This window comes from Leptodactylus fuscus, chromosome 5 (assembly GCF_031893055.1).
Source record: "Leptodactylus fuscus isolate aLepFus1 chromosome 5, aLepFus1.hap2, whole genome shotgun sequence".
NCBI lineage: Eukaryota > Metazoa > Chordata > Amphibia > Anura > Leptodactylidae > Leptodactylus > Leptodactylus fuscus.
This window is the reverse complement of record NC_134269.1, coordinates 92489275-92506549: the sequence shown is the minus strand read 5'-3', so window position 1 is coordinate 92506549 and position 17275 is coordinate 92489275. Positions and strand designations below refer to the sequence as shown.

The 17275-nt window shown below is 39.1% G+C and overlaps 1 protein-coding gene across 2 annotated transcripts in view; it reads left to right on the top strand.

Annotated features, from left to right (window-relative positions):
- The window catches only part of STRA6 (signaling receptor and transporter of retinol STRA6), a 55442-nt gene that overhangs the window by 9520 nt on the left and 28647 nt on the right, over positions 1–17275 (top strand). For both annotated transcript variants that reach the window (XM_075273690.1, XM_075273689.1), the window contains 2 exons: positions 45–211; positions 1725–1844. In XM_075273690.1, the coding sequence (XP_075129791.1) occupies positions 45–211; positions 1725–1844 (287 nt within the window). The remainder of the gene's footprint in view (positions 1–44; positions 212–1724; positions 1845–17275) is intronic.

Here is a 17275-nt window from a genome sequence, read left to right as displayed (position 1 = left end):
TTATTTTTACTATTCTCATGTTATACCATGTTATATATCTGTAGATCTTTGGAAAATCCTTGCCCTTTTCTACTACCCTGCGCTGTACTACCCACTTCTGGCAAGTCATAATATGCAAAATCTGCCTGGGTACATAGCAGGCACAATCTTATCATGGATGCATTGTGGAGCATTAATATGGCAGAAGGTGGAATGTCCACAGACACCACAGGTAATACACAAAAGAAATCAATGATTGTGAGCTAGTAGACAAATGTGTAAAGTCATAGTAAGCATGATAGTAGATTGTTAGTAGAATACTATAATAAAAAGCCAAATATATCCTGTAGAATAAAAACTAGACAAATCGACAACCCCCAGTACTGGTAGGCTAAGGCTCCACGTGCCAGAAACGCAGCGCTAAAGCACTGTGGGAAGAACCACAGCGTGATTGCATTGCGGTTCTTCCCGCAGCGCTTTGAAGAGAAAGTTCATGGAGTTTTTCTCTGCAGACTTTCTCTTACCATTATATCTACGGGAAAAACGCTGACATTTCCGTAGATATAATTGACATGCTGCGATTTTCAAAACCGCAACGGTTTTGGAAATCGTAGCGTGTCCGCGCTGCGATTTTTTTTCACAAAGTGGGGATGGGATTTGCATCCCACTTTACAAATACTGTATAACATTGCACTTTTTCCCGCGCCGTTTTCACCGCAGGCAAATCGCGGCGTTTCCAGCCCGTGGGGCCCCCGGCCATAAGTAGTTTCTTTTCCTTATGTTGCACTTTAAAAAAAACAAACAAAAACACTAAAATGATTCACATGGATCATCTTTACAATAGCAAGCAATATTTTTTTGATAAATGACATCCTGATCACACAGGAAAAAAGTATTCAAACAACCATGATACAAATCAGGATGAAATCTGTGCCGCACCCTTTTTCACAGATCCCCTATAGGCTTAAATCTATTGGTTCCTGAAAATGTCCTAAAATGGTCCATTAACAAAATATTGGGGGAAATTTATTAATCCCTCTATGCCAGTTTTTCATGGTGTACATTTGGACTTTTCATGTGCCAAACCATGCGACATAATTCCCATTTTGCGCTTCATTCGGCACACTGTACGCCCCCACCCTGGCATCTACTGTATTATAACTTGCCACTGTTTTCTTCTGTGAGTTATAATGGAAAACTACACAAGTTCCTAACTGGGTTAGGTCTCTATTCAGGCACAGGTTTAGCACAGTCTTTTTCAGAACTCATTCATGTCCTACACCAGGCAAGGCCTTTATTAAGACCTGCATATAAAACATCAGTCTTAATAAATCTGCCATATTGTTTCAATAGATCCATAGGATTGCATTGATTTTATTGCAGCTATAGCAGCTTTGGCTGACATTCTCCTAATGTGTATGATGCACTTTAGGCTAAGGCCCCACGTTGCGAAAAAGCTGCTTTTTTGTTGCAGATTTTGCTGCTATTTCGGAGCTAAATCCAGATGTGAATTGAGCAGAAAGGAGAATTATAAGCACTTCCTATATATTATTTATTCCTACTGAAGGCACTCTTGGTTTGGCACCAAAAACTGCAGCAAAATCTGCAACAAAAAACAGTTTATCCACACTGTAGGGCTTTGGCCTTAGAATACATTGAAAACAGAAGACCATTTATAGAGGAGTGATAGATTCTTAGCATTCTCAGAAAATAAATCTTATAATTGTATTCATTTTTATTCCCAGTTTTACCGCTATTACTCCTTACTAGCAAGAGTGCCACAAATTTGCTGCCTTCTACTTCTAAGTATCATCTACCCAACACTTCTTATTCAAAAACTGCGCCATCCCTCACACTCCAAGCAGGTAGGTAGCAATCCCAATTGTGCTTAGATTTTGTGCTTGGAATAGAGGCTTATACTGTATGCAATGTACCATGCTGTGTTTAAGAATGACTGACAGCCTGAAAAGATGTCTGGCAAGATTTCTCTGCTCTGTATAAAAATAGAGGCTTTAGTGAGCTGGCACCAACTGCGTTATGTCCTGCTGTGGGTATTAATGGAGGGATTGGGTTGTTGTATTCTGTTATTCTTTATACTAGACACAGTTTGGGGATTTTACTGTTAACATGTGATATACCCTACTGTATAAAATAATATAGGGTGTGTTGATGTGTTGTATTAGAAATTTGATTTTTTTTTTTTACTGTATAAAGCTGATACTAGATTGTAAGTTACTATAGGTAGGGTAATGTATACAAGTATTTGACAGGGACACTAGAACAGCTATATTTATGGTAGATGGTGTGATGGCAAAGGAGGAAATATGCAAAAATGGGAGATGGGAATGTTTTGTGGTATAGAAATATTATGTCACAGGAATGGACAAGAGAGGTTTCTCCAATTATCAAATAATTATGGTAGCTCGAAGGAATAAAAACTAGCTCACCCATTCTAAACATATGGATTTATAGGTTCATTTCAATATTTAGATCCTACAACAGTGACATAATTTTTTTCAACTTGTAAACAGATCAAAAATCATCAATTAAAAAGGCAAAATCCTTATTACAACACCTTTTGGGCATAGAATTTGACATTAGTCATAGCATACTGTTCTACAGATGTAGCAAAGTTGACATTTACTTTCTTCAGTCTGATAACTTGCTGCAGTGTGGTATCTTAAAGGGTTGTCCAGTTCTTGTGAGAGCCGTGACCCCTTCTCTGTTTCCATTGCAAGCTGTTTTATAGCAGCTGCGCAATGTCATTACAGCCTCGTCCCCTAGAAGTGAATCAGAGGAGGCTGTAATTACACTGCTTGGCCACTATGCAATGGAAACAGTGACCCCCACTCATCTTTTATTGATGATCTAGTCTGAGGATAGGTCATCAATGAAAATGAACTGCATAACTCCCTAACAACAAAATTGACACCCTGACATAACACTCTATGACACAGTGTGTGAAGATTAACTCAGCTACATCTTTATTTAGCAGTAGCCATATAAAAGAACAAGGGTTTCTACTGTATACGTGCCTGTTTTGTCACTTGGAAAGAATTTTTTTGGATGAAGGCTGGTTTTTGATGGCAGAACCACCCAGTATCACAATGGTGCTCATGCTTTCCTGTAAAATTCAAGCCAATTTACACATATTACAATATCAGCTACTGGGAAACTTTAATAGTGCCAGCCATAGTAGACATTTTCAAATAAGAAGCACCCAAAGCTGTCCTCATAATAGAGTCAACCGCAGGACCTCCATAAGAGTTACAGCCACAGATCCTCATTATCATCATCAGAAAATGGCACCTAATATACCATCAATGCACCAAGTATATTGTCAATCATTCACAATGTCAACATGCTGTATTTCTATACATCACTGACGGGGTTCCTCTATGAAAGTGTCTACAGTTGCTTGCTGTCTTGTATGGTTTTTAGCTGTGGCCCATAAATCCTCTACATCAGATGTCATGCAAAAACCTTGTCTCATTGATTGATGAATAGCATGTGTCATATGGCAGTATACCTGCTAGTTTATTTCTGCTTTACTATCTGACATTAGGATGTGATAGCAGGCTGAGCTTTGTAATATATAGGTTTATATGACTTGGAGCAGGATTTCTGAGTAAAATCTGAGCAGCGTACACCTTTAGGGTGCAAAGAACAAAGTAGTCAGTGGCACTACTGCAACAGCACTCATATTCACAATCTTGTGTCAGTATTGGCAAATCTTCCAGCTGTAACAGCCAAAAAACCATGGAATAAATAAAATCCCAGGGTGGTGCTCACTGTGAAAAAACCTAGACAGGCAGTGACATATGTGAAATGTAGAAAACAGGGCACTCACCCGCCACGGGATACATAAAACATTCGTTTTTATTTCATCCTCTTTAAAAAAAAAAAAGGTCAAACCTTGACCATCGGGGTACAGAAGACGGAATGATGCAAAGAAACAAACAGCGACGATCGTTTCGTGCTTAGTGCACTTCGTCAGGCTTCTTTCAACTGCTAGCAACATCATTGATTTATCCAGATGGAACAGGTCAACATGCCTACTTTTGACCTTACTACACCCAAGTTCAGATAATTACATTCATCAGTTAAAAACAAGTTAAAATACACAATCGATGTAATGTTGATAACATGTAATACATCATACATTATACATCATGCAGTATACGTCACTTAACATGTTTGCTTTAACCCATGGATTCCTAGTCATATTGGAATTATTGTCAGTGATCCATAAAGTACTCTATTCATACGGTTTACCCATAGGGTACATTTCTGACAGGTCACAATAAGAGGTCTACATTCTGGACTTTTATCTGCAGTCTATGCTCTGTTTGTAGATAGACCTAGACGGATAACTAAATACTGTTGTCCTTTCACAATCCTGAAATCCTGGCACACTATGCTTGAAGGAAAGCTGGCATTGCTGCAGCCCACTTTAGATGTTACCTAAGTCGTGTCCGTGTAAAGGGATTTCAAGTGGGGAATGAAGTTCCACTGAATAGACTCATTGTCCCAAAAATCTGTCCCATGTGATTAATCAGCCTGGTTTCCATGGTGACTGGCCATTACTTAACGCAGACTTTATCTGATTAATTATCAGGTGATGTGAATATAGCGAATGTGTGCAACGTTATGCCACATTTATATCACAGATATAGCGCTTTATTTAGGGGGGTGCGGAAATATAAACATACTAGAAATGGATCGAGCTAATTAACCCTTGAAGCAACAGACAAGGCTCTTTCCTTGTAAGTGAATCTGTTGTACGTACGTTATGACTCCTGAATACAAATGTGGCAAAACACAACAAAATATGACTCAAAAGGCCATTAGATTTTTGTGATTCTTTTAAATACATGTTTTGCATGTTGTTGTTTTTTTTCAATCTAATGTCCAGTGTGTCTTGGTTTGAGGGGTTGCTGTTGCATTTACTAAGCATAAGGCGCCAGAATTCTATTTCCGTAAAATGTAGTATATGATGGAAGGCAAATTTATGTGCGTATTACATCTAAATGAAATGTATAGAGAGAATATGCTAATATGTTGTGTAACATACGGCAAATTTATTAATCATATTCACCATTTTTTGTCTCGAACGTTTCCAGTATTATACATATACACATAATATAGCTTAATCTAACATACTGGTATAGTCATGCATCCTACAAAACTATTGTGTTTTGTGTCACTCACAGAAATTCATATGTGCACAAATCTAGACCTTTTCATGTATGTTCAGAGAATGGAAATCGGAGGTTTTATCCCTTACTGAGCATTATTTAACTCTTGCTTATATTTGAGTTTTTCAGCATACAAATTATTAGATGATTTAGATTGTCATCCGTCTTATGCAGATGAAGCGTACAGCAGTCATTCTGCTTGGAACCATACATTTACTAATGGTCCTGCTGGCATAATGTATGCATCATTTGCTGCATTATACCTGTCCCCAAATAATTGTGGGTGACAGGCTGTGCTGCATGGGGCATGAAAATTGCTTTGGCAGCTGCTTCAAGAGTGTTAATGCTCTCTTGAAGCATAATGCGCAGCTTCTACCAGGCAATGTAGACCATTGTACCAAGTGCACATTTATTGTTATAATGTAACCCTTATTCTAGACTCACAATAGTTATGGATGTGTGACATTAATTGGTCATAATACAGCTCCAAAGCATCCATGTCACCCATTTAATCTTTAGCTGCATATTCAATTCACTGGTTACAGATGTCATAGGTTATGGAATTCCAAATATATCACTACATCTCAACAAAAAAAAATCTAAAAAATATGTTAGGCAATGCACATCCATGTATGAACCACTGTTCTATAGGAATATGTGAAGCGGGTGGACCGGCATTGCATAATACAGCATGAAGATAATCATATACTGTGACATTGCAACAGTAACAATGAAGACATCGCATTTTCATCACCTCATATAAGTGCTCAGCTCCATGTTATGTGATATCTCACAGTGTCTTACATATAGCATGTATAATACCAGAGGCATATCAATGTCCAGCACAGTACCTAATAAGCAAGGTGCACTGTCATAGCTTCCTAGGATTAGGCTATTAGTGTGGTTTCAGCAGAAAAAACAGCTCTGAAACCACAGCAGGATTTGCTAGTCAATGTGCAGACCTGCATTAGTAACCACAGCAAAAATACGGCTAAAATACACGTCAGATTTGTCCAATGTGTATTTTATGCTGTGCAAACATTTCCAAAGAATATTAGCTGACGAAAGAGTACTGTTGCCAACCTGCTTTTCAACTTCTTTGTTGTTAGCATAGTGCACTGTGTGCAAACTACTGTTGTTTCAATGCTTTAAGTGGAAAATTCTCTGTAGTATGGCCTGGGGCAAATTTATTAAAACTGGAGTTTCGTATGCCAGTCTTAATAATGACCCAACAAGTGGAAGACACAACTGAGGCCCCTTTATAAATAAGGTACATGCCCGTGTACCAGAATGGAGATGTACACCAGTTAGGAAAACTGGAGTGAGTTATAATAAATATGTTGGCCAAATCAACCACAACCCGCCCCACCCAACCAACTCTCAGACAATGGGCTGAGGAGGGGCATAGAAGGTTGGATGTATCACATCTTTGCCACAAGTGGGGGCCTTGAGCCAAAGATGCAACACATTATCAGTTTTATCACACATCCAGAGAACTGGCAAAGATGTGTTAATGAATTCAGAGGAAGGATATAGTCCCATAGTGCTAAAGTATAACTTGTAAATATGAGAACATATAAATAAGAGCCCTAACATTTTTTCAGTGGAAAAATCTTCCGCAGCAAGCACATATGCATATATGAAAGGGCGGTATACACAGGATGTAGCGCTCCTCACCAAGACATCGATTGCAGTTACAATTGGTGATTTTGGAAATATTAAAATCTAAACCAACTATAATCTCAGTAGATGGTGTAGTCAAATAAAAAAATAGAATATAAATCGGATAATAGCGGTACAACGATAATGTGTTTCGAGGTTCAGAACCTCTTTTTCTAATCATGTATAGCCCCTCCCAAACTGAGAAAAGGGGACATATATTACATGATCAGCTTAATAAAACATGTGAACACGAACATAACTATAAAAGTATTATAACTGCACAATGAGTTTTATATAAAATCTAGAAAAAAATGATAATATAGTAATAAAAAAGGATTTCTATTTTATATATATATATACAGTGTATATATATATATATATATAATATATATATATTTTTTTTTTTTTTTTTTTTTTAAATCACAAATTTGGAAACATTTCTCAAATAAGTGAATATAAAAGCGGGTTGTATCCTCAATGATTGATGGATAGTTGTGAAAGGATGAATATTAAATTATTAATCACCTGCTGGTGGTAAATATAGAGTAGGACATTGTTTATGTTGGTCTCGGGATGTATGAACGGAGGAATGTAGTGGAGAACTAAATGCTGGCTCTGGGGCACGAGGTCACCAGGATTTGCGCAGAAGGACTCCTATAATAGGAGCTGTCAATAGGGGCTCTGGCGGTCTACAGCGCTGTATATGTGTCAGATACTGCGCCTGTGCAAAATGACTTATGTAGGTACAGATGGCATTAAAAAAGAGTCTATCATTGGCTATAGCAATTTTTAAATAAGCATATCTCTGAATAGCCTTTAGAAAAACCATTCCAGGCATGCCTTTTATTCATTGATCGGCGCCACCATTTTTTAGTTAGTCCACTTTTCTTGATATGCTAATTACCCTGCATGGAGCACTGGAAGCCTTCTCGATGTTCCTTGAGCACCGCTTGTGTCATCATCCTTCCCCGGTTCTCGACGCCTCCTTCTTTACACATGATCCCTCCTCATGCAGTTCTTCGCTGCTTTCTGAGCAGCTAGTCACATACAGCACGATTAAAATCACGCACATTTATATAAATGTAAATAACAAGGACATATTTGGAAACTATAGAGTCAATTGAATTGATATACTGTGATTAGGTTTATAACCAATTGAATGCTGACAGACTTCCTATAAAAGGCATGGGCCTCTTAATAACTGTAGTGCATCTTACACCAGCACAGAGTGACACGCTACATGCTAGTTTTAATAAATCTGCCATATTATCTGCTAAACATGATCCATATAAACTCTGGTTGTTGCTTTATTGCACTTTGGGGTAACACTAGCAGATTGCTATACTCATGTGAAGGCTACTCTGTATACTGTATTCAGTACATACTGGGTGGAATTTATTATGACTGGTGTTTTTTGTAAGCCGTTCTCCCATACACTGAAATCTATGCCAGTACAGAACTGGCATGATTATAGTAAATTTGTCAGGCTGTGGTGACCCCAGCCTTTGTTTCTGTCTAATTTTGCATAAACCAATGAGTAGGGCGAAGAGGAAACATGTAAATGTGGCGCATCTTTGAAGTAAGAGAGGTCTGTGCACAAAACATGCGCCAGATTTACAGAAAACCTGAGGCCCCACATTGCAGGAATGCAGCTTTTTTTTGTTGCAGATTTTGTTGCGGCTCTTTGAGTCAAAGCCAGGAGTGGATTGAGCAGAAGGTAGAAGTATAAGAACTTCCTATATATTTCTTATTTCTTTTGTAGCCTTTCCTAGGTTTGACTCCAAAAAACACAACAAAATCTGCAACAAAAGAGGTTGCGTTTTTGCAACGTGGGTTAGTAAAACCCTCTACTGTGTTACTGTTTTGATAGCGGTGCTGTTCTCATTTTCCTACTGTAAAACACCAAATTTCCCTGGATTTTCCCCTTCAGGCAAACTGCGGCATTTATTCCTGATAGTGTTTTCACAACAATGTATTGACATGGATATTTACTATTCACTCATTTATTTATGAAAAAAAACACAAAAAATGGCATTTGAAAACATGCCTTTAATATCTAATATTTTTTTAATAAAACAAATACAAAAAATGTGCAAGAAAAATGTGTTTCCTGGGTGAACTACAAGTCCCTTACTAGTCCCAATCATTTTGTATGTTGAATCTTGTTAGCCTCATTAATGGTTTCTCTCTGTTCCCGGCTTACTCCTTTCACTTTCAATTTACAAGTAGTGATAGATGCCTGCAGTTTTCTGGTATCGTGCTGGTTGTCATGGACATGCAGCAGGAAACCCTGTGTGAGAGTTCATCATCTTCCCCCCCCATCCCTCACACATCTACAATATCAGGCACTCTGGTCATGCTGTGCCCATCCATTTCTAGGAAATGCAGATTTGTATTGTCTGCCGTCTGACTTCATTATCATCTAATATGATAAGACTTTTATTATCTACTTCCCCCAAAATTTTATTGACACATATGTTTACTGATATTATGTAAAAGCACAAAAAATTATATATTTACCTCCAGAGAGAGCCAATGTAACGGTGCAGGTTGCCTGGTGTAGCGCTGCGTCTAGGGAAGGATAATTCTATATGCAAAGGCCCAGACCTATTAATAGTTAGAAAATTCATCCAATTTATCACAGTACCTGCAAAGTGGATGGGATTCTGGCTAATCCTATTCACACATAGCAGAAAAAAAATTGCAAAAACGCAGCATGTCGATTATACCTACGTAAATACCAGCGCTTTCCATTTACGTATAATAGAGGCCGAACGTGTGCAGAGGAAAATTCTGCGGACTTCCAGTGAAAAACTACTTTTCCGCAGTGGTTTGCTAGGTGGCGCCTTAGCCAAAATGTGTTTCTGCTTGAGGTATTTTATGCACAGTTTTTATGTGCCCTTGGCTTTATTGAGTTTGCAGTTTGTCCTCAAGTGTAGTGGCAAACCTCTCAGGATTGGTTTCAATTTTTGTTTGGGTAATTTGGAGCAAATGCCACAGCAACGTCACAGTGAAAATTTACAGATCCGAACAGTCAGAAACAGGGACACAAAATCTGTAGCAAAAACAGCAAAATAAATAAACCTTAACTTCAGGCACAAAATAAGCAAAATAAAATACAGCCTTAACTCCAGGCAAAAGAATGTGAAACAAAACCCTGCTCGTCTCAGTATTAACTAAACAATAAGTGCTAACTGTATGGGTGGCTTACTACCAACCACACAAATAAAGAAAGAGTGCAATACAGTCTCATGGGATTCTCAGTGTAACAGGACAGACCCAAGCACCTCCTCTCGCTCCCAGGATCTACCCTGAAGTGCAGGCTCTGCAGCATTTTATGGCCCAGTAATCAGCCCAGGACCCACATCTGTGCTGAGGCCGACTTAGGACCCACTCTGGACCACACATAGGTCAGAAACCTTGGGCTGATATATCGGGACTGCAGCACTCTGCCTGTCACCTTCTTACAATATACACTGTTAACAGTATTAGGCTCTGTTCATGCAGTGAATCTGGAGCTGATTTTGCGGTGAATTTCACCCCCAAAGCAGCGGCAGATTCTTCCCTCATTCTGCCTCCCATTAAAAACAAGACAATGAAAAAAAAAGCGCACTGCTCGATCATGCCACAGATTTTGCAGCTGATTCAAAGGCCACGTCTTGAGACTATCCACTTATGAAGCTCATTCATTTGGGCGTAATCAGTAGTGGAATGCCACAATGGAATGAAATGCTCTGCACAGTGAACTGAAGGAAGAAAATAAAGAGGAATCCGAGGCAAATGCCCTCTTTACTTTCCGACGTCTGAATGGGTTCAATCTATTTGTATGGAATGGACTGTATTACAGTCCACTCCAATAGGTTTTCCTCAGCAAAAACCACCAAATTTCAGATGTTTTTTTTTTTTTTTACTGCGGGGCACATGAGTTGCTTCAAAAGGGGCCCACTAAGGCTCTTTCATCCAAGGGTCCACACAAGCCTGGAGCTAGCCCTGAGATCTCATATCCTGCTGTGACTGTGATAAGTGAGAAAAGAAATGAAAAACTTCATCTTTATTCTCAGGAAGTACAACAACCCTGGTGCTACTGGTGGCACTGCCATAACCATACGTAGTGTTGCCATTGAGAACATTTAAGAAAATTAGATTTTGCACTAAAAGGGTGATGTCATGATTCTTTATCTGGCTGCTGCACCTTTAATTTTACCATGTCGACCTGCGAAGCCTTTGGACCAACTCAGGAAACTTTTGAAACTGCAATTAGCAGCTGAGGAGACCTACAGTCCTATGAAAAAGTTTGGGCACCCCTATTAATCTTAATCATTTTTAGTTCTAAATATTTTGGTATTTGCAACAGCCATTTCAGTTTGATATATCTAATAACTGATGGACACAGTAATATTTCAGGATTGAAATGAGGTTTATTGTACTAACAGAAAATGTGCAATATGCATTAAACCAAAATTTGACCGGTGCAAAAGTATGGGCACCTCAACAGAAAAGTGACATAATATTTAGTAGATCCTCCTTTTGCAAAGATAACAGCCTCTAGTCGCTTCCTGTAGCTTTTAATCAGTTCCTGGATCCTGGATAAAGGTATTTTGGACAAACAATTCAAGTTCAGTTAAGTTAGATGGTCGCCGAGCATGGACAGCCCGCTTCAAATCATCCCACAGATGTTCAATGATATTCAGGTCTGGGGACTGGGATGGCCATTCCAGAACATTGTAATTGTTCCTCTGCATGAATGCCTGAGGATTTGGAGCGGTGTTTTGGATCATTGTCTTGCTGAAATATCCATCCCCGGCGTAACTTCAACTTCGTCACTGATTCTTGAACATTATTCTCAAGAATCTGCTGATACTGAGTGGAATCCATGCGACCCTCAACTTTAACAAGATTCCCGATGCCGGCATTGGCCACACAGCCCCAAAGCATGATGGAACCTCCACCAAATTTTACAGTGGGTAGCATGTGTTTTTCTTGGAATGCTGTTTCTTTTTGGACGCCATGCATAACGCCTTTTTTTATAACCAAACAACTCAATTTTTGTTTCCAAAATGAAGCTGCCTTGTCCAAATGTGCTTTTTCATACCTCAGGCAACTCTATTTGTGGCGTACGTGCAGAAACGGCTTCTTTCTCATCACTCTCCCATACAGCTTCTATTTGTGCAAAGTGCGCTGTATAGTTGACCGATGCACAGTGACACCATCTGCAGCAAGATGATGCTGCAGCTCTTTGGAGGTGGTCTGTGGATTGTCCTTGACTGTTCTCACCATTCTTCTTCTCTGCCTTTCTGATATTTTTCTTGGCCTGCCACTTCTGGGCTTAACAAGAACTGTCCCTGTGGTCTTCCATTTCCTTACTATGTTCCTCACAGTGGAAACTGACAGGTTAAATCTCTGAGACAACTTTTTGTATCCTTCCCCTGAACAACTATGTTGAACAATCTTTGTTTTTAGATCATTTGAGAGCGGGCTGTCCATGTTCGGCGACCATCAAACTTAACTGAACTTGAATTGTTTTGTAGAAAGAAATGGTCCAAAATACCTTCATCCAGGATCCAGGAACTGATTAAAAGCTACAGGAAGCGACTAGAGGCTGTTATCTTTGCAAAAGGAGGATGTACTAAATATTAATGTCACTTTTCTGTTGAGGTGCCCATACTTTTGCACCGGTCAAATTTTGGTCTAATGCATATTGCGCATTTTCTGTTAGTACAATAAACCTCATTTCAATCCTGAAATATTACTGTGTCCATCAGTTATTAGATATATCAAACTGAAATGGCTGTTGCAAACACCAAAATATTTAGAACTAAAAATGATTAAGATTAATAGGGGTGCCCAAACTTTTTCATAGGACTGTATATAAAACTCTGCCCTCCTGACACAGGGGCCGACTAATTTGGTTGTATTTCGTACGTTAGCTCTACAAATTGTCTATGTTCTTGTTTACTCATTGACCTTTGGCTTGTTCCTTGTTTCTACCTGTGAAGTACCTGCTTGGATTTTGAATATTGACCTATTTTTTAGATTTTGCTTCTCCTGATTTTGCCTCTAGTGTTCTCTCCTGATTCTGACCCATGCCTTTATGACTACTCCAGTTTTCACTCGTCTGTGTTTTGATTTCTGGGTTTTGTTTTCATTTCTGCGGCAGTGCATTTATTATTGGTATATTTATCTGTTTGGTGACAATTCAGATTCCCAGATTAAATGTAAGTCCAACTCACGTCATGACAGGCTCTGGTGAAGGTGTCTGGGCTCTATCTTGGCTTACATAACTCCTGCTATTGTTTTTGTGAGGTCTTGCATCTAAACCACAACATGTGATCTGGTCAGCGAGTGTTATAGGAGAATACACTGCTTGAGTTAGCTTGGATTTTTTGCTTGAAAAAGGTTCTGACCGAAATGTCGCTCTGCTTGGAATAAACCCACACTTTTTCTAAATGTTGGAGTGCTGCCATTTTTTCCACTTCTTGGATTTTTTTGCATTGATAATGGCATGGTTTTGTTGTATTGTTTAACAAAGGCACTATTTCAAAAATTACTTAACGAGAAGATGATATTTAGCACTAAAAGGGTGACCTAGTCAGTTAGATTAGAATACACTGTGTGTTACATGTGACGTTAGGCATTTCTGTTCATTGTGCAGTTTTAAGCACCTAAACTTGTGTCTTTTCAACATATTTTTGTTGCGATTTTGGAAATCACAGCATGTCGTTTATACCTATAGAAATGCCAGCGTTCTCCCCATAAGCATAACTGAAAAAGAAAGTCCACAGAGGACTTTCTGTCTATAGTGTTGCTGGAAGAACCACAATGCGTTACCGCCAGGGTTTTTTCCTGTGTGGGATGCCACCTGGCCCGTAGCCTTTTTTACAGAAAAAACCGAAATCAGCAATATGTGTAGAATTTTAAGGCAACTGTATGAGACTTTTTATTTATTTATTTCTGACATAGGTGAAAACATGGTATGAAACTAGTCTGACTTGAGGTTTGTGTTGTCACTATAAAATGTAGAACCATTTCTTAGTCGGTATACTGAGTCAATTTTCATCCTTTTGTGTGATCAATTGTTAAAATCAATTATCATGAGCAAGGTTTAAAAACCATCAAATGGTTTGTGCAGGTAGATCAATATTGCATAAATGATGAGTATATCTTTAGTAGGATAAAATATCACTTTGGCAATATCATTAAATGACTGTGGTAATAGAAATATATTTCTGTAATAAATTCTGTGACTTTTTGCTTTCTACCATTGGTTTGAGTAAGATAGTAGGATAACAGATGAGCACTCTCTGGCTGTCTAGCTCCCATAACAATGAGTCTGATGAAATGACTAGTGAAATTGCTGAATTGATCGCTAATTGCAGCTGCCTTTTCTGTGCAGTGATTAATAAAAAGCGAAAACCATTCAGAGCACAAAATTGATTCCTTCTAGGTGTCTTAATCACGGCATGTAGACCATTGATTCTAGCAAATGTCTCTGTGTGAAGGGACAATTTTACAACCTATTTAAGGAAGTCAGCTCCTTCCTCCAGATTTTCCTTCCAAATATACATTAAATTTCCTTTCAATATTACAAAGATGATTGCAGGAAATTCAATTATCTTGAAAGTAGTCTACAGATGTCTTTTACACCAGTTAAGGAGGGCGCTGTTCCCTGTCACCTCAGATTTGTAAAATAGCTTTGCGTAAATGGGCTTTAGTTTCCCCGCACATAGAACCTTCCAGCCTGGAAAGTAAGCTACATATATTGGCTGTATTTCCCAGACTGCGCTATGTTTGGAGACCCTTACTTATGATATCATTAGTTATCTATGTTGCTGTAAGTCACTCCTTCACCATGGGACTACTTTCCCATCATGATTACAATATGGGATAGTAGTCTTACAGCTTTGTTGATAACTATGAGACCTGGTCACTGGATACGATTTTGTATGGGAAATACACCTGACTATATGATGCCCTGTTCACGTCTGCTTTTGTATTCCGTATGGGGAGAGCCCCCCCCCCCCCCCCCTTCGAACAGAATACAAACGCAATTGCAAGCACTGTGCTGTATAGGAACCCATAGACTATAATGGGTCTGTGTGCTCGCCGTGCGCTGCCCGCACGAATCATGTCCGCAGAACATGAAACAGAATATGGCAATGGAAATCGAATTCCAAAATAACAGTATCAATTACAAAAGCACAGGGGAGGGAAGGAAAGATAAAGGAGAAGAAGGAGAAGCAGAAAAAGAAAAAAAAAATACAGAAAGACTTTATGCACCAACTATAACTATGGGAAAACCGCCATAATTTTAGGGATAATTGACATGCTGCAGTTCCCAAAATTACAGCGTTTTTGGAAATTGCAGCATTTCGGCTGCGCGTATTTTTCTGCAATGTGTGGATGGGATACGTTAGAAGTCGCAGGGACTATAAACGCAGTAGCTTTTACCATGGCATCTACGCCACATGAATCCCTGGCCTTAGGAACAATCTGTTTGCTTTTATTTAAACCTCCATTGGGCCATAAGGAAATTGTGTCATCTTCTGAAGTTTTTGAGGTGGATCTGGCCACCAAATGTCTTACGAGTGCAGCATCAGTGATGTCAAGCACTGAGAGGTTTACGTCATGTCGCACCCCTGCCTTAATGATGGAATATGGACAGATATCAATCCCAACAAAAATACAAAATGTGGGACATTGTGGGATTAGGCATAGAAGAGGGGAGTTAGACTAAGAGAATATTCACAGAATGTGATTTGTTGCAGAAATTTCTGCTACTGTCTTAGTGATCTCATGGGAAGAATATGCAAATCTGTCTTCCATGATGTAATTAGGAAGTCAGCTGCTGCTTGCACATTCCAGTGAGCGCCCTCTATTGGTTTGCAACACTGAGGCAGCAGCTGACTTCCTAATTACATCATGGAAGACAGATTTGCATATTCTTCCCATGGTCCCTTGCGAAGTTGAGTGCTAAAGGCTTAATAAGTCTCCACACACCTACTGTATATGGTGGTCTCTCCTCAAGGACTGACAATATTCCCTTAACCTTAGTGATCTCAGTGAGATTTGTACAGCATATGTATAGAATATATTTTTCTACTATTTTTATGTGAACATCATTTCCATTTGAGGTTTATGGTTTTATTATTCCCTGTATACAGTACATCAGGAGAATTTTCTGGTATACAGGCAACATGGACTGGCGGAGCAGGTGAATCCCCTAGTGGACCCCTGACAAAGGGGAGCTAGTGGGCCATTTAACCCACAACCCCTGCGAGAGTAATGCATGTCACAGTACACTTACTGCACTACATATACATAGGAAGCACAGATCATCTCACACAACCTCTAAATCTATATAATATACTGGGTAAAGCACTGAACACATATAATAAACTGGGCAGAATATTTGACTAATATTATAAACTGGGCAGAATATTTGACTAATATTATAAACTGGGCAGAATATTTAACAAACCATCCAGCTTATTATATATAGATGCATTGGATGGTTGAGATGACATCAAGGCACAAAGGCAGGTCGACCACTCTCCTCCCTTCTGGATCCTGTCTGTGTACTGTCTCTGAACGGCCCCCATCAGCAATTTCTTGGTCACAGAGCTCAGGGGTCGCTAGTCTATAGCAGGGGTGAGTGAGCAGGGTACTGAGAGGGCCACAGGACAGAAATGCTCCAAGGTGAGGGCTAATAGTGAAAGCATGTGCCAGTGCAGTTTTAGTAATTTGCAAATTGGAGGCAGGGAATATTTGCATTTAGCTGTATAATGGATACCCAAAATGAATGCTACTGGTGAGACCTGGGTACCCTAGTCTAACACTGCATATAGACAGTGTCAGCATAGTCTTACGTCTTCATAGACTTTTAGTATATTTTAAAATGTGGTTATATTCTAATTGTATGAACCAAGCTGTATGAAGTATTTACTCGGATTTGAATTGTGTAGGTGTCTAGATTTATGGAGAGGTGATCGTGTGTGTTTGTGTTGCCATGGCTTATTCCTTTTTCACATTTATGTGCATCAAGGTCTTAGCTTTTCAGGGCTTTCTCCTTGGAAACACAGCGGGTTCTGTGTTACAGTTGCTCTTAGCAATTAGCTGCCGTGATGTGTCCTGGCAATGTACTGTGGCCTTGGTAGAAATGGCTGGGATTTTAATTATAGTGCTTAACAATACAGTGTCAGTAGCATCAGGTTGCACAGCCATAGGAAAAAGCCTTCATTTAGTCACATCCTGCTTAGTCAAATTGAAAGGCAGGACCTAGCTATGAGATCTTACATTAGTATTGTATGGACTGTTACTTAGCTGCAGGAGAATACCAAAATCACATGATCTGCAGGACAATAAAGAACATGCTTATGTTTTATGTTTCTTTTTATTTAGAATAATAGAAGAAACAAAGGAACACTGTGAGCAAAACT